Source organism: Protopterus annectens, chromosome 15.part0 (assembly GCF_019279795.1).
Source record: "Protopterus annectens isolate FY-2018-M chromosome 15.part0, PAN1.0, whole genome shotgun sequence".
Lineage (NCBI taxonomy): Eukaryota > Metazoa > Chordata > Ceratodontiformes > Protopteridae > Protopterus > Protopterus annectens.
The window spans coordinates 72,918,841-72,942,923 of record NC_056749.1 but is presented as its reverse complement, the minus strand read 5'-3'; the positions used below and the strand labels follow the sequence as shown (position 1 = coordinate 72,942,923).

The 24,083-nt window shown below is 31.8% G+C and overlaps 1 protein-coding gene across 1 annotated transcript in view; it reads left to right on the top strand.

Moving 5' to 3' along the window:
• The window catches only part of XPNPEP2 (X-prolyl aminopeptidase 2), a 983,740-nt gene that overhangs the window by 859,618 nt on the left and 100,039 nt on the right, over positions 1 to 24,083 (top strand). Inside the window, exons 17-18 of the mRNA XM_044057066.1 lie at positions 16,789 to 16,893; positions 23,725 to 23,784. Coding sequence (XP_043913001.1) covers positions 16,789 to 16,893; positions 23,725 to 23,784 — 165 coding nt within the window. The remainder of the gene's footprint in view (positions 1 to 16,788; positions 16,894 to 23,724; positions 23,785 to 24,083) is intronic.

Genomic DNA, 24,083 nt, shown 5'->3' with positions numbered 1-24,083 from the left:
GTGTGTTATAAAATCTGGTCTGAGTGGTGGCTAGCTTTTAAAGAAAAATATAAAAAATGCTAATCAGAGTTAAGAAAAGCAGAGGGGGTGGATTATAAAACAATATGCGTATAGGCTCTTTAAAGAATTTGGAAAGGAATAATAGAGAATATGTGATAGAACAGTGAATTTATGACAAGGATCAATAGAAAATAAAATAATTCTTATTTAAGCAAAGATATTACAAGGTAAACAAGAAGAGCCATCAGCTTATCTGAGGAGCATAGTTAAAGAAAATACTAGCATAATGTGACAAATGAAAGATGTTAGAGGAGAGTTATGAAGATCTGAGTAACAGATTATGCATATTGTAATAAATTATGTAAATAAAATGTTTCAAGATAGAAAGAAAGTATAAAAAATAATGGCATGTTAAAAAATTAACATAAAAAAATAAAGAATTGGAAAACGAGATTCCCTTATATGAATTAGATAATGTAATTGGACAAGTTAATTTACTGTCAGTTTGAAGACCAGATGGACTAGGATACCAATTTTATAAGAATCTTACGGACTGGCAGAAAAAAAATTCCTCTTAAAAGTTATGCAGGAATAGTTAAATAAAGGTTTTATGTGTAAAGATTTATGCAGTGATATACTTAAATTTGTACGGAAAAATTAAAATAAAAATAAAATAAAAATTGGAGACATGTAATATTGAACAATGCAGATTATAAGATTTGTATGAAAATAATTCAGATGAGAATGAAAAGTAAGATGAAATGTATTATGGAAGATACTATATATAGTTTAAAGGGAAAATATTTCTGGGACTTTTATTAATAGTAAGGGAAATTGTGGATAATATAAATTGGACTTAAATAAAGCATTTGATACATTACAAAAGGAAACTTTGTGGACATTTATGGAAGAGTATAATATCAGTGAGAAAATGAAGAATGTATGTGGTTCTGCATATAATAAAATAAACTTAGAATTTTATTGAATGTATAGTTAAGTAAAAGAAATAGATATAAAGAATGGCATACATCAGGGATGTCCTGTGAGTAGCATATTATTTGCCTTAGTTATGAATGTATTAGTTAGAGATGTACATTTCTGGATGGAATCTGTTTCTTGTATTACTAATGAAGGGATAAAAATTCCAGTTATTTTTACTTAAGCAGATTTATTTATTTATTTATTTTATTTTACATTTGTTGACCGGGCTAGTCTAGCTGGATATATGTCCATTTTCAGTAGAGGCCCGGGGAGATAAGCTGCAAAGTTCAATTACAGTACATATCTACAGAAGTACATATATGAGATCGACTACATTAATCATAACTAAAACAGTATTGGCTAAAAAGTGGTTACAGGTATATAGGGTATATAAAACACAAAATATTGACTAAACATAATACAATTTATCATGAGGCTGCAATTAACTGTTCAGAAAGATTGATAGTAAAATACATAATATAATTGTAGATATAAGAAGGGGAAAAAAGGAAAGTAAGACTGGAATAGAAGTTGAGTAAGAAAATTCTAATTGTGACGACTGGAACTTTTATGAGAATATACTAATAGGTAAGGCTAGGTAGTAGAGGTAGAATGCTAGTTGAAATTCTGATGAGATTGTTACTGAGCTGAGACAGTGAGGTAGAAACAGGTAGCTAGAGCATATAAGGTGGGGTTGAAACAAGTAGTGAGAGCATGTAGGTTAGTTAGGTTTAGTACAGGGGCACATCCAATGTGTTTTAAGGAAGAGCTTAAGTTTATTTTTGAACAAGGAAATAGAGGGAAGTGTAGAAAGTTCAGTGGGGAGTAAGTTCCAAATTTTCCCAACAGTATTAGTGAAGAGAGAGTCTCCAGCTCTCTTGTTTGATTTGTTAATATTTATGAGGATTTTTTGTGAAGATCTTAGGGATTTTAGGTTATTGTAGAGATGAATAAGGCTAGATAGTATGGGTGTCTTAGCAGGTTGATAAAGAATTTTATGGGCAATGGTCAGTTGATTATATTTTAGCTGTTGCTGTAATTCAAGCCACCCTAGGTATTTTAGATTAATACAGTGGTGTGTTTTAAAAGGGTTACCAGTGGCAAATCTGGCTATGTTGTTGTAGGAGTTTTCTAGTTTTTAAGGTTATTTTTTGACAGGTTAGTGAAAATTGGAGAGGCATAGAGTAGGGTAGAGATTAGATGGGGGCAGGCGATAGTTATTCTAGTTGCAGAAGTGAGGAAGGGTTTGATCCTGTATAGAGAGCCTATTTTTCTGTTAGTTGTTTTCAAGATATTATTAATATGAGTGTCAAAGTTAAGGTTGTTGTCTATAGTGATGCCTAGCAGTTTGGTAGAAAGATCCTGGGATATAACAGTGCTATTATTGGAAGCTATAGTGAAGTCAATTGGTGGAGATTTATAGTTAGGTGTAAAAAGTAGAAGTTTAGTTTTTTGGGGGTTTAGTATGAGACAATGTTTTGTCATTACATTGATTATGACAAAGTCTAGATGAAAGAATTGGGTCTATATCAGTTCAACGAAACAGCACATCATCGAATACAACAACCTCGAACTTCTAACCACGATATCTAAAAATATCGAAAGCACAAAACAGCAAATTTTTTCCCCTGGGAAAAAATTCACTGTTCTGAGAAACACATACACACACAACACAAGCACACCAAAAAACAGCAATCCCCACACATACACTTAAAATCCTACATCTAACCTTACGTTAAACTTTACATACAGTACTATCTATCCTCTATCCTTAATCCAAACCCTAACCCTAAGGTCCGTCACTATTGCACACTCACCTCACCCGTGCCCTAACCCTAACTCACATACCCTGCCCTAACCCTAAAGTCTGTCACTATCGCACACTCACCTCACCCGCACCCTAACCCTAACTCACATATCCAGCCCTAACCCTAATGTCCACACAATCACACACTTACCTGAACCCAACCAGTAACTTTCCACCACAGTGCTGAAAATAGCAAAGCCACAGAAACGAACAACCAAATTATTTCCCTAGGAAAAAATTTGGTTATCTGCAGCTTCGCTATTTTCAGCGTTCACTGTTTTCAGGTCGATATTAGACCATTTGAAGTATTAACACTTTGATTATCTAATATAGACCTGAAAGAATGTATATGTTATGTACATTAATGTTTAACTATAATAGGCATGACTTTAAATAAAAAATAAAGTAAAGGACTGGATGGTATAGGAAAGGTGAGAGGAGTATCTTTCATGAAAGAAATCTCTGTGTTTGGAATATGATTTGGGGGTAAAAATGTTAGTGAGGAACAATAGAAATGGATAATAGATTAAATAAAGAAGCTTTTTTGTTTTTGGAAAACATACAAATTATCACTTAATAAAAATCTTTATTTAATCAGTTCAGTTATTCTGGAAAAGATTGCATATTTAGCTAGTGTATATATGTCAATAATCTATGAAAAGAAACACTGCAAGTATTTTTTTTTCTTTTATATTGTGTTCGGGATTGAATCCAGTGAAGAGAGTAGTTTTATATATAGATAAGAAAGATTGAGGTTTAGGATTAGTAAACCCAATTGTTTATGCTGCTTCTTTGAATTTGTTTAAAGTTTTGTTTTGGCTAAATGATAAAAATGAAAAAATAGTAGTACATTTACAAAAGTACAAATATGATTGGCACTGGGATATGATAAAAATTTCAAAAGGGGAATGTTTAAATGAAGAAACTAGATGTTAAGAAAACAATACTTTATTGAAAGTAAATAAATGATGAAATAGAAAATGAGAAGGTGTGGTATAAAAATGTCATGATATAATATTACTATGTTAATCCAGGGCTGAGCTAGTAAATAAAAAAGTTAAAGCTATAAAAGTATGAAAAACATAATATAATAAGTAAGTAGAATATCACGATTTTTTATGGAGATTAGTGATTAATAAATTACCACTAAAAGGACATTAGCCATATAAAAAAATCAGTGAAATAATTTGTATATAATTTGATAAAGAAGAAACCACAGAACATGTTCTCTTACAATTTATAAGAGTAGCAAAACTGTGGATAAATTGTGAAGACATTTTCTTTCAATATTTAAGAGGTAAATGAAATAAATATGGATATGAATATGTATGGATAATATATCTATAAAACTAAGAAATATGTTAGTAAAATAGATAAAACATTATTTTATGTTGTGTATACCATTTAGAAGGAAAGGATAAATGAAATCATGTTTAATGGCAAATGGAGACTAGCAGTAATTTTAAGAAAAAAATAGATGTTGGTTGTGGAAAAAAGAGTGGGGTCAAATAAGATAATGGAGGTAGAACTTTGTTTAACATAATGAAAAGTAAGATATTTATGACTGTATGAAAATAACAGAAAATAACAGAAAATTGTGTACTGTATAAATTATAAATATGTAAGTTTGTAAAATAGTATTCCAAATAATGTTTTAAATAAAGTACCCCTAGTCTTTTTAATAAGTGTTGTGCAATCTTTTACATTCATCTAAGCTACCACTAACTCAGACAGATGGGACCACAGTTTAAAGTCTCATCCAGAGGCATAGGATTTCCCCAGTGCACTAAAGTCCTGTGAAGAAAAACCTCACTGGGAGCCCAGTCCCTGAATCAGAGAGGTTTATTGCAATGTAGAAGTCTTCCAATGTAAGATTTGAACATCACAGCAAACCTTTTTTAATTCTCTGCAGTAGACTATTTTATTTTAAAATGTGTTCATTTATGCACTTAGATGTTAGCCTTGATGGGCAAACCCAAGTAAACGTTTCCCAGCCATGGCCTGGGTAAAACGGCAATAAAAATACAACAGATCTACAGTACAAATGAGGTTTACACATATGTATTCTGCAGACAGAATATGCTATATTGTACAATAATATAATCCATAGTTTAAACCCATCATCGTCCTTGTGGGCTATCATTTTCTTCATGTTATACTCTGTTATTGTCTCCTTGAAGTCTATCTTTCTTCTCATATTTATTTTCTTTACTTATTTATTTATTTATTAATTAAACTAATCTAACAACTGGAGTATTCACTGCTACTGTAAAAGAAAAGCATTATATGACCCACACCTACATCATCAAGTATAATTGAATAGAGAGCACACATCTAATATAACCATTAAATGAGGTTTCATCAAGACCCTGCGTGCATTCAAAAAGCATCTGATTAGATTAGTTTAATTAGCTTGCTATTAGAGCTTATCTTGGAGAACAATGTGTTTTTGTGTGACAGAAAATATTATCTACAGAAGTTAGGAGTGGCAATGGGCACTGTTTGTGCCAATAGTTATGCAAACATGGTGCTAGCATACTGGGAATCCACACGAGTGTTAACCGGCAATCAGTTTTCACAGTACATCAAGTCCTACAAACAATTCATGGACTATATCTTTTACATGTGGGAGGGTTCACTTGTGATATTAGCCAAGTTTGTGGAGTACCTTAACATGAGTACATCTTTTTTAAGGTTTACTGTGAAATTTTCACTTACAAATATAGACTTCTGGGATGTCAACATTAAGAGAACTACAGATGCCCGCTTTAAGACGAGTGTATATAGGAAGCCATGCAAGAGGAATAATATTCTGTATTGCTGTATCAAACACCCAGGTCATGTTTATAGGAATGTAATTAAGAGTTAATGCATGAGGGTGTCTAGATTGAATAATGAAAATGCACTCAAAGACTTAATCAGCGATTTTACTGATAGAGGTTATTCTGTGAGGGATGCGGAGGGTCCAAAACAGGAGGTACATCAGATGAGAACCAGTAGCGCAAGACCTTACTTTTCCTCCTGGCTTGACTTCAGTGACGACTCCACTGCAGTATCTGCTGCTAAACCTAACCATATTAGTGTTACACTTTGTACTCCAGGAATATCAACCTGATTTGTGATGCTGTTAAAAAGAATTGGCCGAATCTTGAGGCCAATGATAAAATTAAGCAGACTGCAGCTGAGTGCCCTGAGTTCTGTTTCAAAAATAAGAAGTTGCTCAAATGCCTTTTATGTTATAAGAGTGATCTGAATGCCTGTGGGACATTTAGGCACCTTTCCTTGCCACTCCTGCAATGTCTAAGACTTATAATACCTTTGAATTGCTTTGTCCATCCTACTATGGGGAAGCAGTACACACTACAACTATATGCAAATTACGACGGTACTGATTTGGTTTATTTACCTACCTGCATGGCATGCTTGTTCTTCTATGTGAGAAAGACTAATCTTTCCTTAAGGAAAAGGATTCATGAGCATTTTTACGATATACTGAAAGACAATGTGATTAATGCCCTGGCAAAACATGTCATTTTATATGGTATTTCAAATTCGTTTAGTTTTATGGTTCAGCAAACAATGTCTAAAGATTTGAGGGAGAGGGATACAGAGAATAAAACTGAAGTAGCTGAGTTAAGGTGGATGATTATATTACAAGGCGATAAGGGCTATGGTTTAAATGAAGTGATACCTTTAAAGCCAGTATCGAAATCATGTGGAGTGTTTAATTGATTTATTGTGTCTGCTGTATATATATAAACTGTGATTTAGTATCATGTGGCATGTTTAATTGATTTATTGTCTGTTGTTTATATTTGAACTGTGATTTAGTATCACGTGGCATGTTTAATTGATTTATTGTGTGTGTTGTATATATTTGAACTGTGGTTTAGTATCACGTGGCATGTTTAATTGATTTATTGTGTCTGTTGAATATATTTGAACTGCGATTTAGTATCACGTGGCGTGTTTAATTGATTTATTGTGTTTGTTGTATATATTTGAACTGTAATTTAGTATTACATGGCATGTTTAATTGATTTACTGTGTCTGTTGTATATATTTGAACTGTGATTTAGTATCACATGGCGTGTTTAATTGATTTATTGTGTCTGTTGTATATATTTGAACTGTGATTTAGTATCACGCGGCGTGTTTGATTTATTATGTCTGTTGTATGTATTTAAACTGTGATTTAGTATCACGTGGTGTGTTTAATTGATTTATTGTGTCTGTTATATATATTTGAACTGTGATTTAGTATCACGTGGAGTGTTTAATTGATTTATTGTGTCTGTTGTATATATTTGAACTGTGATTTAGTATCACGTGGCATGTTTGATTTATTGTGTCTGCTGTATATATTTTAACTGTGATTTAATATCATGTGGCATGTTTAATTGATTTATTGTGTCTGTTGTATATATTTGAACTGTGATTTAGTATCACGTGGCGTGTTTAATTGATTTATTGAGTCTGTTGTATATCTTTGAACTGTGATTTAGTATCATGTGGCGTGTTTGATTTATTGTGTCTGCTGTATATCTTTGAACTGTGATTTAGTATCATGTGGCGTGTTTGATTTATTGTGTCTGCTGTATATCTTTGAACTGTGATTTAGTATCACGTGGAGTGTTTAATTGATTGATTTATTGTGTCTGTTGTATATCTTTGAACTGTGATTTAGTATCACGTAGAGTGTTTAATTGATTTATTGTGTCTGTTGCATATCTTTGAACTGTGATTTAGTATCATGTGGAGTGTTTAATTGATTTATTGTGTCTGTTGTATATCTTTGAACTGTGATTTAGTATCACATGGAGTGTTTATTTGATTTATTGAGTCTGTTGTATATCTTTGAACTGTGATTTAGTATCACGTGGAATGTTTATTTGATTTATTGTGTCTGTTGTATATCTTTGAACTGTGATTTAGTATCACGTGGAGTGTTTATTTGATTTCTTGTGCCTGTTGTATATCTTTGAACTGTGATTTAGTATCATGTGGAATGTTTGATTTATTGTGTCTGTTGTATATCTTTGAACTGCGATTTAGTATCACGTGGAGTGTTTGATTTATTGTGTCTGTTATATATATATTTGAACTGTGATTTAGTATCACATGGAGTGTTTGATTTATTGTGTCTGTTTCATATATATATATATATATATATATATATATATATATATATATATATATTTGAACTGTGATTTAGTATCACGTGGAGTGTTTAATTGATTTATTGTGTCTGTTGTATATATTTAAACTGTGATTTAGTATCATGTGGAGTGTTTGATTTATTGTGTCTGTTATATATATATATATATATTTGAACTGTGATTTTGTATCACGTGGAATGTTTAATTGATTTATTGTGTCTGTTGTATATATTTGAACTGTGATTTAGTATCACATGGAGTGTTTAATTGATTTATTGTGTCTGTTGTATATATTTGAACTGTGATTTAGTATCATGTGGAGTGTTTAATTGATTTATTGTGTCTGTTGTATATATTTGAACTGTGATTTAGTATCACATGGAGTGTTTGATTTATTGTGTCTGTTGTATATCTTTGAACTGTGATTTAGTATCACGTCGAGTGTTTAACTGATTTATTGTGTCTGTTGTATATATTTAAACTGTGATTTAGTATCACGTGGAGTGTTTAATTGATTTATTGTGTCTGTTATATATATATTTGAACTGTGATTTAGTATCACGTGGAGTGTTGAATTGATTTATTGTGTCTGTTATATATATGTTTGAACTGTGATTTAGTGTGACGTGTAGTGTTGAATTCATTTATTGTGTCTATTATATATATATATTTGAACTGTTATTTAGTATCACGTGGAGTGTTGAATTGATTTATTGTGTCTGTTATATATATATATTTGAACTGCGATTTAGTATCACGTGGAGTGTTGAATTGATTTATTGTGTCTGTTATATATATGTTTGAACTGTGATTTAGTGTGACGTGTAGTGTTGAATTGATTTATTGTGTCTGTTATATATATATATTTGAACTGTTATTTAGTATCACGTGGAATGTTGAATTGATTTATTGTGTCTGTTATATATATGTTTGAACTGTGATTTAGTGTGACATGTAGTATTGAATTTATTTATTGTGTCTGTTATATATATATATTTGAACTGTTATTTAGTATCACGTGGAGTGTTGAATTGATTTATTGTGTCTGTTATATATATATATTTGAACTGTGATTTAGTATCACGTGGAGTGTTGAATTGATTTATTGTGTCTGTTATATATATGTTTGAACTGTGATTTAGTGTGACGTGTAGTGTTGAATTGATTTATTGTGTCTGTTATATATATATATTTAAACTGTGATTTAGTATCACGTGGAGTGTTGAATTGATTTATTGTGTCTGTTATATATATGTTTGAACTGTGATTTAGTGTGACGTGTAGTGTTGAATTGATTTATTGTGTCTGTTATATATATATATTTGAACTGTTATTTAGTATCACGTGGAATGTTGAATTGATTTATTGTGTCTGTTATATATATGTTTGAACTGTGATTTAGTGTGACGTGTAGTATTGAATTTATTTATTGTGTCTGTTATATATATATATTTGAACTGTTATTTAGTATCACGTGGAGTGTTGAATTGATTTATTGTGTCTGTTATATATATATATTTGAACTGTGATTTAGTATCATGTGGAGTGTTGAATTGATTTATTGTGTCTGTTATATATATGTTTGAACTGTGATTTAGTGTGACGTGTAGTGTTGAATTGATTTATTGTGTCTGTTATATATATATATTTGAACTGTGATTTTGTATCACGTGGAGTGTTGAATTGATTTATTGTGTCTGTTATATATATTTGAACTGTGATTTAGTATCACGTGGAGTGTTGAATTGATTTATTGTGTCTGTTGCATATCTTTGAACTGTGATTTAGTATCATGTGGAGTGTTTAATTGATTTATTGTGTCTGTTGTATATCTTTGAACTGTGATTTAGTATCATGTGGAGTGTTTATTTGATTTATTGTGTCTGTTGTATATCTTTGAACTGTGATTTAGTATCACATGGAGTATTTATTTGATTTATTGAGTCTGTTGTATATCTTTGAACTGTGATTTAGTATCACGTGAAGTGTTTATTTGATTTATTGTGTCTGTTGTATATCTTTGAACTGTGATTTAGTATCACGTGGAGTGTTTATTTGATTTCTTGTGCCTGTTGTATATCTTTGAACTGTGATTTAGTATCATGTGGAATGTTTGATTTATTGTGTCTGTTGTATATCTTTGAACTGCGATTTAGTATCACGTGGAGTGTTTGATTTATTGTGTCGGTTATATATATATTTGAACTGTGATTTAGTATCACATGGAGTGTTTGATTTATTGTGTCTGTTTCATATATATATATATATATATATATATATATATATATATATATATATATATATATATATATATTTGAACTGTGATTTAGTATCCCATGGAGTGTTTAATTGATTTATTGTGTCTGTTTTATATATATATTTGAACTGTGATTTAGTATCACGTGGAGTGTTTGATTTATTGTGTCTGTTATATATATATTAGAACTGTGATTTAGTATCACATGGAGTGTTTGATTTATTGTGTCTGTTTCATATATATATTTGAACTGTGATTTAGTATCACGTGGAGTGTTTAATTGATTTATTGTGTCTGTTGTATATATTTAAACTGTGATTTAGTATCACGTGGAGTGTTTGATTTATTGTGTCTGTTATATATATATATTTGAACTGTGATTTTGTATCACGTGGAATGTTTAATTGATTTATTGTGTCTGTTGTATATATTTGAACTGTGATTTAGTATCACATGGAGTGTTTAATTGATTTATTGTGTCTGTTGTATATATTTGAACTGTGATTTAGTATCATGTGGAGTGTTTAATTGATTTATTGTGTCTGTTGTATATATTTGAACTGTGATTTAGTATCACATGGAGTGTTTGATTTATTGTGTCTGTTGTATATCTTTGAACTGTGATTTAGTATCACGTCAGTGTTTAACTGATTTATTGTGTCTGTTGTATATATTTAAACTGTGATTTAGTATCACGTGGAGTGTTTAATTGATTTATTGTGTCTGTTATATATATATTTGAACTGTGATTTAGTATCACGTGGAGTGTTGAATTGATTTATTGTGTCTGTTATATATATGTTTGAACTGTGATTTAGTGTGACGTGTAGTGTTGAATTCATTTATTGTGTCTATTATATATATATATTTGAACTGTTATTTAGTATCACGTGGAGTGTTGAATTGATTTATTGTGTCTGTTATATATATATATATTTGAACTGCGATTTAGTATCACGTGGAGTGTTGAATTCATTTATTGTGTCTGTTATATATATGTTTGAACTGTGATTTAGTGTGACGTGTAGTGTTGAATTGATTTATTGTGTCTGTTATATATATATATTTGAACTGTTATTTAGTATCACGTGGAATGTTGAATTGATTTATTGTGTCTGTTATATATATGTTTGAACTGTGATTTAGTGTGACGTGTAGTATTGAATTTATTTATTGTGTCTGTTATATATATATATTTGAACTGTTATTTAGTATCACGTGGAGTGTTGAATTGATTTATTGTGTCTGTTATATATATATATATTTGAACTGTGATTTAGTATCACGTGGAGTGTTGAATTGATTTATTGTGTCTGTTATATATATGTTTGAACTGTGATTTAGTGTGACGTGTAGTGTTGAATTGATTTATTGTGTCTGTTATATATATATATTTGAACTGTGATTTAGTATCACGTGGAGTGTTGAATTGATTTATTGTGTCTGTTATATATATGTTTGAACTGTGATTTAGTGTGACGTGTAGTGTTGAATTGATTTATTGTGTCTGTTATATATATATATTTGAACTGTTATTTAGTATCACGTGGAATGTTGAATTGATTTATTGTGTCTGTTATATATATGTTTGAACTGTGATTTAGTGTGACGTGTAGTATTGAATTTATTTATTGTGTCTGTTATATATATATATATTTGAACTGTTATTTAGTATCACGTGGAGTGTTGAATTGATTTATTGTGTCTGTTATATATATATATTTGAACTGTGATTTAGTATCACGTGGAGTGTTGAATTGATTTATTGTGTCTGTTATATATATGTTTGAACTGTGATTTAGTGTGACGTGTAGTGTTGAATTGATTTATTGTGTCTGTTATATATATATATTTGAACTGTGATTTTGTATCACGTGGAGTGTTGAATTGATTTATTGTGTCTGTTATATATATTTGAACTGTGATTTAGTATCACGTAGAGTGTTGAATTGATTTATTGTGTCTGTTGCATATCTTTGAACTGTGATTTAGTATCATGTGGAGTTTAATTGATTTATTGTGTCTGTTGTATATCTTTGAACTGTGATTTAGTATCATGTGGAGTGTTTATTTGATTTATTGTGTCTGTTGTATATCTTTGAACTGTGATTTAGTATCACATGGAGTATTTATTTGATTTATTGAGTCTGTTGTATATCTTTGAACTGTGATTTAGTATCACGTGAAGTGTTTATTTGATTTATTGTGTCTGTTGTATATCTTTGAACTGTGATTTAGTATCACGTGGAGTGTTTATTTGATTTCTTGTGCCTGTTGTATATCTTTGAACTGTGATTTAGTATCATGTGGAATGTTTGATTTATTGTGTCTGTTGTATATCTTTGAACTGCGATTTAGTATCACGTGGAGTGTTTGATTTATTGTGTCGGTTATATATATATTTGAACTGTGATTTAGTATCACATGGAGTGTTTGATTTATTGTGTCTGTTTCATATATATATATATATATATATATATATATATATATATATATATATATATAGATTTGAACTGTGATTTAGTATCACGTGGAGTGTTTAATTGATTTATTGTGTCTGTTGTATATATTTAAACTGTGATTTAGTATCATGTGGAGTGTTTGATTTATTGTGTCTGTTATATATATATATTTGAACTGTGATTTTGTATCACGTGGAATGTTTAATTGATTTATTGTGTCTGTTGTATATATTTGAACTGTGATTTAGTATCACGTGGAGTGTTTAATTGATTTATTGTGTCTGTTGTATATATTTGAACTGTGATTTAGTATCATGTGGAGTGTTTAATTGATTTATTGTGTCTGTTGTATATATTTGAACTGTGATTTAGTATCACATGGAGTGTTTGATTTATTGTGTCTGTTGTATATCTTTGAACTGTGATTTAGTATCACGTCGAGTGTTTAACTGATTTATTGTGTCTGTTGTATATATTTAAACTGTGATTTAGTATCACGTGGAGTGTTTAATTGATTTATTGTGTCTGTTATATATATATTTGAACTGTGATTTAGTATCACGTGGAGTGTTGAATTGATTTATTGTGTCTGTTATATATATGTTTGAACTGTGATTTAGTGTGACGTGTAGTGTTGAATTCATTTATTGTGTCTATTATATATATATATTTGAACTGTTATTTAGTATCACGTGGAGTGTTGAATTGATTTATTGTGTCTGTTATATATCTTTGAACTGTGATTTAGTATCATGTGGAGTGTTTATTTGATTTATTGTGTCTGTTGTATATCTTTGAACTGTGATTTAGTATCACATGGAGTATTTATTTGATTTATTGAGTCTGTTGTATATCTTTGAACTGTGATTTAGTATCACATGAAGTGTTTATTTGATTTATTGTGTCTGTTGTATATCTTTGAACTGTGATTTAGTATCACGTGGAGTGTTTATTTGATTTCTTGTGCCTGTTGTATATCTTTGAACTGTGATTTAGTATCATGTGGAATGTTTGATTTATTGTGTCTGTTGTATATCTTTGAACTGCGATTTAGTATCACGTGGAGTGTTTGATTTATTGTGTCGGTTATATATATATATTTGAACTGTGATTTAGTATCACATGGAGTGTTTGATTTATTGTGTCTGTTTCATATATATATATATATATATATATATATATATATATATATATATATATATATATATATATATATATATATTTGAACTGTGATTTAGTATCCCATGCAGTGTTTAATTGATTTATTGTGTCTGTTTTATATATATATATATATATATATATATATATATATATATATATATATATATTTTTTTTTTTGAACTGTGATTTAGTATCACGTGGAGTGTTTAATTGATTTATTGTGTCTGTTGTATATATTTGAACTGTGATTTAGTATCACGTGGCATGTTTGATTTATTGTGTCTGTTGTATATATTTTAACTGTGATTTAATATCATGTGGCATGTTTAATTGATTTATTGTGTCTGTTGTATATATTTGAACTGTGATTTAGTATCACGTGGCGTGTTTAATTGATTTATTGAGTCTGTTGTATATCTTTGAACTGTGATTTAGTATCATGTGGCGTGTTTGATTTATTGTGTCTGCTGTATATCTTTGAACTGTGATTTAGTATCATGTGGCATGTTTGATTTATTGAGTCTGCTGTATATCTTTGAACTGTGATTTAGTATCACGTGGAGTGTTTGATTGATTTATTGTGTCTGTTGTATATCTTTGAACTGTGATTTAGTATCACGTAGAGTGTTTAATTGATTTATTGTGTCTGTTGCATATCTTTGAACTGTGATTTAGTATCATGTGGAGTGTTTAATTGATTTATTGTGTCTGTTGTATATCTTTGAACTGTGATTTAGTATCATGTGGAGTGTTTATTTGATTTATTGTGTCTGTTGTATATCTTTGAACTGTGATTTAGTATCACATGGAGTGTTTATTTGATTTATTGAGTCTGTTGTATATCTTTGAACTGTGATTTAGTATCACGTGGAGTGTTTATTTGATTTATTGTGTCTGTTGTATATCTTTGAACTGTGATTTAGTATCACGTGGAGTGTTTATTTGATTTATTGTGCCTGTTGTATATCTTTGAACTGTGATTTAGTATCATGTAGAATGTTTGATTTATTGTGTCTGTTGTATATCTTTGAACTGCGATTTAGTATCACGTGGAGTGTTTGATTTATTGTGTCTGTTATATATATATATTTGAACTGTGATTTAGTATCACATGGAGTGTTTGATTTATTGTGTCTGTTTCATTTATATATATATATATATATATATATATATATATATATATATATATATATATATAGATTTGAACTGTGATTTAGTATCACATGGAGTGTTTAATTGATTTATTGTGTCTGTTGTATATATTTAAACTGTGATTTAGTATCATGTGGAGTGTTTGATTTATTGTGTCTGTTATATATATATATATTTGAACTGTGATTTTGTATCACGTGGAATGTTTAATTGATTTATTGTGTCTGTTGTATATATTTGAACTGTGATTTAGTATCACGTGGAGTGTTTAATTGATTTATTGTGTCTGTTGTATATATTTGAACTGTGATTTAGTATCATGTGGAGTGTTTAATTGATTTATTGTGTCTGTTGTATATATTTGAACTGTGATTTAGTATCACATGGAGTGTTTGATTTATTGTGTCTGTTGTATATCTTTGAACTGTGATTTAGTATCACGTCGAGTGTTTAACTGATTTATTGTGTCTGTTGTATATATTTAAACTGTGATTTAGTATCACGTGGAGTGTTTAATTGATTTATTGTGTCTGTTATATATATATTTGAACTGTGATTTAGTATCACGTGGAGTGTTGAATTGATTTATTGTGTCTGTTATATATATGTTTGAACTGTGATTTAGTGTGACGTGTAGTGTTGAATTCATTTATTGTGTCTATTATATATATATATTTGAACTGTTATTTAGTATCACGTGGAGTGTTGAATTGATTTATTGTGTCTGTTATATATATATATTTGAACTGCGATTTAGTATCACGTGGAGTGTTGAATTGATTTATTGTGTCTGTTATATATATGTTTGAACTGTGATTTAGTGTGACGTGTAGTGTTGAATTGATTTATTGTGTCTGTTATATATATATATTTGAACTGTTATTTAGTATCACGTGGAATGTTGAATTGATTTATTGTGTCTGTTATATATATGTTTGAACTGTGATTTAGTGTGACGTGTAGTATTGAATTTATTTATTGTGTCTGTTATATATATATATTTGAACTGTTATTTAGTATCACGTGGAGTGTTGAATTGATTTATTGTGTCTGTTATATATATATATTTGAACTGTGATTTAGTATCACGTGGAGTGTTGAATTGATTTATTGTGTCTGTTATATATATGTTTGAACTGTGATTTAGTGTGACGTGTAGTGTTGAATTGATTTATTGTGTCTGTTATATATATATATTTGAACTGTGATTTTGTATCACGTGGAGTGTTGAATTGATTTATTGTGTCTGTTATATATATTTGAACTGTGATTTAGTATCACGTGGAGTGTTGAATTGATTTATTGTGTCTGTAATATATATTTGAAATGTGATTTAGTATCACGTGGAGTGTTGAATTGATTTATTGTGTCTGTTATATATATTTGAACTGTGATTTATTATCACGTGGAGTGTTTAATTGATTTATTGTGTCTGTTGTATATATTTGAACTGTGATTTAGTATGCTGTGGTCTGATGAAGTACATTATGAGCATGAAAGCACTTACCCACTAAGGTTTTTATTTGATTTTAGCTGTGCTGTTTAGTCCTTTATTTTTGTTTAACATTCTGACCCACTGAAAGCTTACAGGTAGATCAGGGAAATGGAGTTGGGTTTATTATTTCATTTATTTTTTATTTATTTTACATTTGTTGACCAGGCTAGTCCAACTGGATACATGTCCATTTTCAGCAGAGGTCCGGGGAGATAACTTCATAATAAGTAACACCAATACAAATGCCTACTCATGTTTTTTTTTTCCAATCTAAATTTTTAAATTAATGTACCTAATTTTTTTCTATTTTTCAGGAAGAAATATGGAAATAATTGCTCGGCGTACACTATGGGATGTTGGATTGAATTACGGACATGGAACTGGACATGGAATTGGCAACTTTCTATGCATCCATGAATGTATGTTTGCATTAATAAAATGGATAATCTTTATGACTTTGTATTTATCAATACAAACTAGTAGTTATGAATAATGTAACAGATAACACGCTGATAACATCCTATGTAGATACACGTGTATCATTCTGGTAAATATAGTGAATTATATTACACTGACTGATGTAATAAGCAAGGTATTATGAACCTTAGTATCGTCTTAGCAGCTTGCATGTTTGACAGACATAAACTGATGTGCTAAAACCCAGAATAATCGCTGTGTAAACAGTCTATTTTCTAATGCCAAAGGGGTACACCAGTCAAACAAACAAAATGAACATATCTGACAGTATACTCAGAATTTACAGCAATGTCCAATAGGGAAGAAATACAGTTACACAGCTGTTAATTGTAAACCTTTCCATACACTTTTATTTGGTAGATCATTCAAACCACCTCATATTAATATCTGCATATAGTGTCAGTGTGGCTCGAGAGGTAGAATGCATACCTTTGATGTTGGAAAATTCAATGATTATGGGTTCCATTCCCATGTCTGATTATTTGATTGATTTTTTCCAATACTGTCAGAAGCCAAAGAAGTTCCAGTTGCAAAGAAAGTGAAAGAAGAGTACAGTGGCTTGGATAACTGACAGAAAAGAAGACAATAATTTGACAAAGAAGATTTGGGAGAGCCAGGAAGAAGATGAGAGGAAACAAGGACATCCAGCAAAGTGATGGATGGATTGGGTGAGAGAAAACCTGTGACATTCAGGCATGTCTATCAAAGAAGGTAGGAGAGTGGCACTGAACTCAAAAAGGCTACAACTGATGTGACAGCCCATATAGAAAATGTGAAGAAAGAGGACGATGATGTTGATAATGATAATAATGATGATGGAGAATCATTATACAACAGATGTTTATGGAGCATCATTACACAACAGATGTTTATGGAGAATCATTATACAGCAGATGTTTATGGAGAATCATTATACAACAGATGTTTATGGAGAATCATTATACAACAGATGTTTATGGAGAATCATTATACAACAGATGTTTATGGAGAATCATTACACAACAGATGTTTATGGAGAATCATTATACAACAGATGCTTTCTTAATAGCAGAATTAATGTAAGTGCCCCAATTTAAAGAAGGATATTTCTCTTTTGCAATTCTGAATCCCACAAAATGTATACACTTTTAACAAAACAGGACTCATTGGAAACATCTGCATCACATGGTTATACATTTTAACATTTGTTTTCAAATAACAATTTATCATAGCTTTCAACTGCAACATCCTATATAACCTATCTGCCTTTTTTACAAAACTCTTAACTCAGTACCATTTTCAATAAAGCATTATGGGTAATATTATAAAGTGCTTTCTCCACATTTTCTTTCCATAACAGAGCTCTAATGCCTTCCTCCTCCCCTTTTACTGTCTGGTACCAACCTAACACATTATACACTAATGCCTTGCTTAGTTGCAACTGAATATGGCACTGTATCATTAATACTAAAACTTTCTAGTTACATTTTAACAAATTTAGTCTCTAATCATATAACTTCAACCTAGCAAGCCTGCTCTCTATCAATTTTAATACTGTTAATTATTAAAAGCAGCACACTCTGAAACCCCTTTCAAAAATCATTCATTCAGAAAAGACAAAAGCACACATCCCTGTCTGACATTCGGAGACTTAAGAGTATTCAAACTGGATTTCATGTTTCTCTGGGGGTTAATCAGTTATCTGCCCCCTCTTAATGCCAGCTTCAATTCTAGCAATGAAAATTACTCTTATCCATCTCATTCTAGTCACAGATACCAAAAAGGACCTGTACAAAAAATCTTGCTGTCCTTATAGTTTTGTAAATTTATTATAACATATTCTTGCAGTCACTTTAACTTGACATCTAAATTTGTTACAAACTGTCCTGACACACCATAAATCCCCTTTATACTCCTCCCCTTATTTTTTCATATCTGCTATAGGAGACCTTGAGGGTCTGGAGTAAAGTAGTGCTGACCCCTGACCCCAAAATCAATACTTAGTGCTGTGCACGTGAGCTGAGAATAATTTCCTAGCTACTAAGGGATGAATATTGCACAGTGCATTATTATATCCAGTAATGCCTGTTGTTTGTTGTTTATGTATTATCTCCATCTGTATTTCATGAATACAAGAAGAATTATTTATTTATTGAAGATGTGGTGGATGAGTTGTTAAGGCCATGGCCTGCTAATCTATTGTGCTCTACAGGCATGGGTTCAAATCCCATTCTCACTGGTATTTTTCCCAGCCCTCCGCTGAAGATAGGCCATTGGTTAATTCGGACTTTCGTGGTTATCAAAGGGCAAATAAAATAAATATTTTCTTTCAACTTCACCTTCAACTACCTTCACCAGTCATTTCATAAAGAAAATGCACATCTCAGATCTAAGAGATCATTCTACATTCTATCTAAACAAGAAGTTATATTTTCCTTTGTGATCATAACTAACCTAATTTTAAAGTGACCTTCCCTCATAGATTCAAAATAATCTGACTCTTCAGTTTGCATCAAGAAGGTTTTATGGTCTGAAAATCCACTGCAGAATAATAGCCTTTATCCTTCAAATACCACAATGCTTGTGAAAATGAAATCAATCTTTGTTTTAATGCTTCTCTTAAAATATGTATATCTGTTTGGGCGTCTTGACACTAAATTGCATTTCCTCAGTAGGTCTTTGCATTGTCATATATCTCTTTCTTCAAGTTCTACCATTCTTTTATTCTTTTACAGGTTCATAGGTAAGTATTAGGCTAGCTGCTGTTATAGGTTCATAGGTAAGTACTAGGCTAGCTGCCTTTGTGGGCCGTTTTAAGCCTAGTCACTTTCCCTTTTGGTGCGTGAATCAACCTATCCCATTTGCTGTTATATTGGCCTTACCCATTACATGGTCAATAATTAAATATTACACCCAGTGAGAATAACTGGGATCACACCATAGCTAATTTGAGGGTATCATTGCATGGGATAAAGCATTTAGGAGCTGCATCTGTCCATTAGTAGTACATGGGACAGTCCTGGGGTAAATTTTCTGTTTCCCATCCTTAGATCCAATGGCTAGGCTAAAATGGCAGGTAAGAGCAGCTAACCTGGTACTAACCAATGAACCTATTTGATCTAGCGCTAACAGAAGGATGACAGAGTACTTCCTGTTAGAGCTAATGTAATGTGGAGAGAAAAAGGAATTGCTTCGGCACAGATTTCCAGAGATGTGGATAACTGCACATCTCTGAAGTTGATTTAAAAACCTGTGCTTAATGTATGATAATTTAGTAAAGGAACAATTTAAAAGATAAGTAACTCCCACCACTTTTAGTATATATTATAACTTCAGTGAGTCATAGGTAAGTACTTGGCTAGCTACTCTTGCAGCCATTTTAATCCTAGCCAATTGTCCCTTTTTGGCCTTGAAATAACATTGAGTTATAGATTGGCCTTACCCATTCCATGGTCGATAATTAGATATTATCCTAAAGCGAATAACTGGATCCTTTTATTTACTTATTATGCTGTGATCTTAATACACTAATTTAAAAAGTATGCATTATGTTGACTGATATTTCTTTGTTGACAACTGTGTTCAAAATGATCTGACCAAACAGGCAAGCTGCAAAACTTTCTATCTGTTAACCAGAGCAGCGTGATGAATCACACCAACCTTTTTTCAACGCAGACAAGGAGCAATAATAAGTTGTTATGCAACTTGACTTGAGTCATACAGCTGGCAAATGGAGGCCAAAGGAATCAAACTCTGGAATATACAAAAGTAATTATTAACAGCTCATAACCTTAAACCAAAAATAATTTTTACACAAAAGGTAAACATCATAAAATTTCACCTTGAGTTATTTAGAATAGGAAAATTATTGTCTCTGTATTATATGAGCTGCAGATTAATTCTTGATGATTATAACTGTATTTCATATGAAATGCTCTCTGCTACACTGGATATTACATTTTTGAACTATAACCATAATAATAGAAATTGTCGACATTTGGTGGCCTTTACCCAAGTGAATACAAATGGTTGGGATAGAATATGGAATAGTTTTCCTCTTGAAATTAAAAGTAAAAAAAGTATAAAGTTCAATTTTAATAAAGCAGTTTATTTGTGGTTCTGTTCTAATGTTTCTGATCTATGTTTATCAATTGGCAAACTCTGGGATAGCCTCCATAGGGGTACTTGACTTCTATCACTCCTCCCCTTGAAGCATGAGTTGTGTTTTCTCTGGTATCACTAAGGAAATAACAGAACTGTTATGCCCCCAAGTGCACCTGTCCACCCACACACCCCTGCCTCAGGAGAGGCAAGCGAGCTCTTCCCCCTTCATCTGCCCCTCTCCAACAGGATCCTCCAGACAGGGCCTCTAGTTATATCCCAGACCCTAGGTGATAGCCAGAACTCAGACACCAGACCCCAGGTGACAGCCAAAACTTGAACCCCAGACCCTAGATGACAGCCAGAACATAGACCCTAGATGGCAGCCAGAACTTGGACCCCTGACCCTAGGTGATGGCCAGAACTCAGAGCATTGAATACAGATTCTGTTAACCCACAATGCTCTTATTGTTACTTCTTTACCATTGACTTGACTTTGCCAGAGTGATAGAATCTAGAATACTATTAGCATGGTTCAATGACAATCATCAAAAACTGTTCCATCAAATGGTGTATCAGTTCAAAAAATGCAAGTGATACAGTTTTTGAAAACAGATTTTTTTTTTTGTGAGAAGAAGCCCATATAACTTTGTGCAGGAGGCTTTGACTCTTGCACCTCATACTTAATATAATAAACTACAAAGTAACCAGATTTCAGGGATATGGTAACTCCTAACCACAGCAGCCTTGTCTGATGAATGCACATTTTAGTTAAGTACTACTTATCGATCACCTGACCTTCTCACTGCTATCAGGATACCATGAGAGCCACTGTTGCCAAAGCATCTAAAGGTAATACACAGAAAGACAAACAATGCAACACCTAGCTGGAGAAAGACAAAGCCGCAGAACTGAAGCTGTATGAAATGCACCTACAAACTGCAAAATCCACACTGAGCTGGTATTTTTCATAACGATAGGAATATGCTACCACAAGCATGTGCATCCGTATAGCCAATGAATGGCAATTTCAGAAGGTTTCGCAATAAATTCTAATGTATATGATGTTAATTCAATGCAGTTGTCACAACTACCTAATAGACATGAGTTTGATTCCCATAATTTCTGCCTACAATCTCTGACTCCCAGGATACTGCAGAACTTCCACAGTCCTTTAGCAGACCCTTCTATCCACCACACCTTGTGTAGAATCAAAGAATAGAAATATAATGCCTACATTCTTTCTTAAACACAGAAAAGTGCCAGTTGCAGGCAGATATGTCTTCAGAATTTGTTCCCATATCTGTATTACCCTTTTCTAGTCATATTTTGAATGCATGAAGTTGGAATATATCATATCTTGTAACTCAAGATGTATCTTTATATTTGATCCTTTGATACTTGTAACCTGATTGGTTAATCCCTAATCTAATTACTATTACTAAATATATAATTAATATTAATTATTACTTCTTCACCCCTTAATGCCTGTATTTTACCATCAAGCCATGAACTGCACGTAAAACACTTTAATAGGATACCCCATTCTAGCCTCCTGTAATATAGGGTACGTGGGACACAAAATGCATCACTGCTAAATATAGTTAGCTATGGCACAGAGGTCTTAGTTGTGGATGTCATCTAGGGTCTGGGGTCTGAGTTCTGGCTGTCACCTAGGATCTAGAGTCTGAGTTCTGGCTGTCACCTAGGGTCTAGGGTCTGAGTTTTGGCTGACACCTAGGTTCTGGGGTATAACTGGAAGCTCTGTCACTGGAGGATCCTGTTGAGGAGGGGTGGATAAAGGTGTAGGGCTCACTTTCCTCTCCAGAGGCAGGGGTATATGGATGGAGAGGTGCACTTGGGGACACAACAGTGCTGTTATTTCCTCAGTGGAGATCAGAGAAAACACAAGCCATGCTTCATGGGGAGGAGTGAGATGTTTGACAAGGAATGCCCATGGCGGAAGTGAATGGATGTCCTTCACTTTAACTATTTGTGCATGGTCGCACTGGTGCTTTGCTAAGTATGTGCAGGGAATAGGACAGCAAAAAATAAATAAATAAAAGTTGGATACTTCCTGACAACTGTGTAAATGATGACCTCTTTGCCCTGCTAATGGGAAACAAACAGGCCAACTGACTATGAGGAGATCTGACAGTGAGCTGAGACAAGGACAGAGACAAAACCTTTGTACCCCACTATCCCTCTAACTTCCATCCCCATTTCTTTCCCTTGCAATCCCCTGACAGTACTGCCTAATATTCACTATACTTTGCCTTTACTATGCTGTCTTTTATTACTATTATTTTATTACTTATTTTATTTTATTACTATTACTTCTCCTATACCAAGACTGATATCAGATCTCTTACTGACAGCTTTTGTAGTGGGATGTGAATCTGGTAAACTAGTCTCAGTACAATCTTTCCCTATTAATATGACTGTCAGTGTTAAAAATAACTATACTATTGTATGTTGGTACATCTGTTTATAATGCCTTTGTTAGCTTGGAAATTTTTCCCCTGCGACTCCAGTGAAAAGGGCCATCCACCCAACAAGACTATCCCAGTTATCAAATGCAAATAAATAGATAAATACAATTATTAAGTCTGACATAATACAGTAAACAGCTAAATAATATGGTATGAAAGTTGAATTTTTGGTTTATTTCTAACTTTTACTTTTCATTTTAGGGCCAGTTGGATTTCAGAGTAACAACATAAACATGCAGAAAGGAATGTTCACCTCCATAGGTAAGGGCATCTGAAAATGAGATAAGCCATCCCGGTAATGCATGGAAATGCATTTGGTTATGAAGATAATTATGAATAGGTTAACTGTACCTAAAAATAATCATAATAATACTGTTCTTTAAAAATGATGATGCATGTAGCCTGATGACAGAAATTATAGAGTTCTACTTTATTATGAAATATTTATGTTTTGTTTTGTGATGATAATAAGCAGTGCATATTTCACTACAAAAAATGATGTATGATGCAAACATTTGACAGGTTTGTGGGTGGTAAAGAGGTAAAGACTTTTTAAAGCA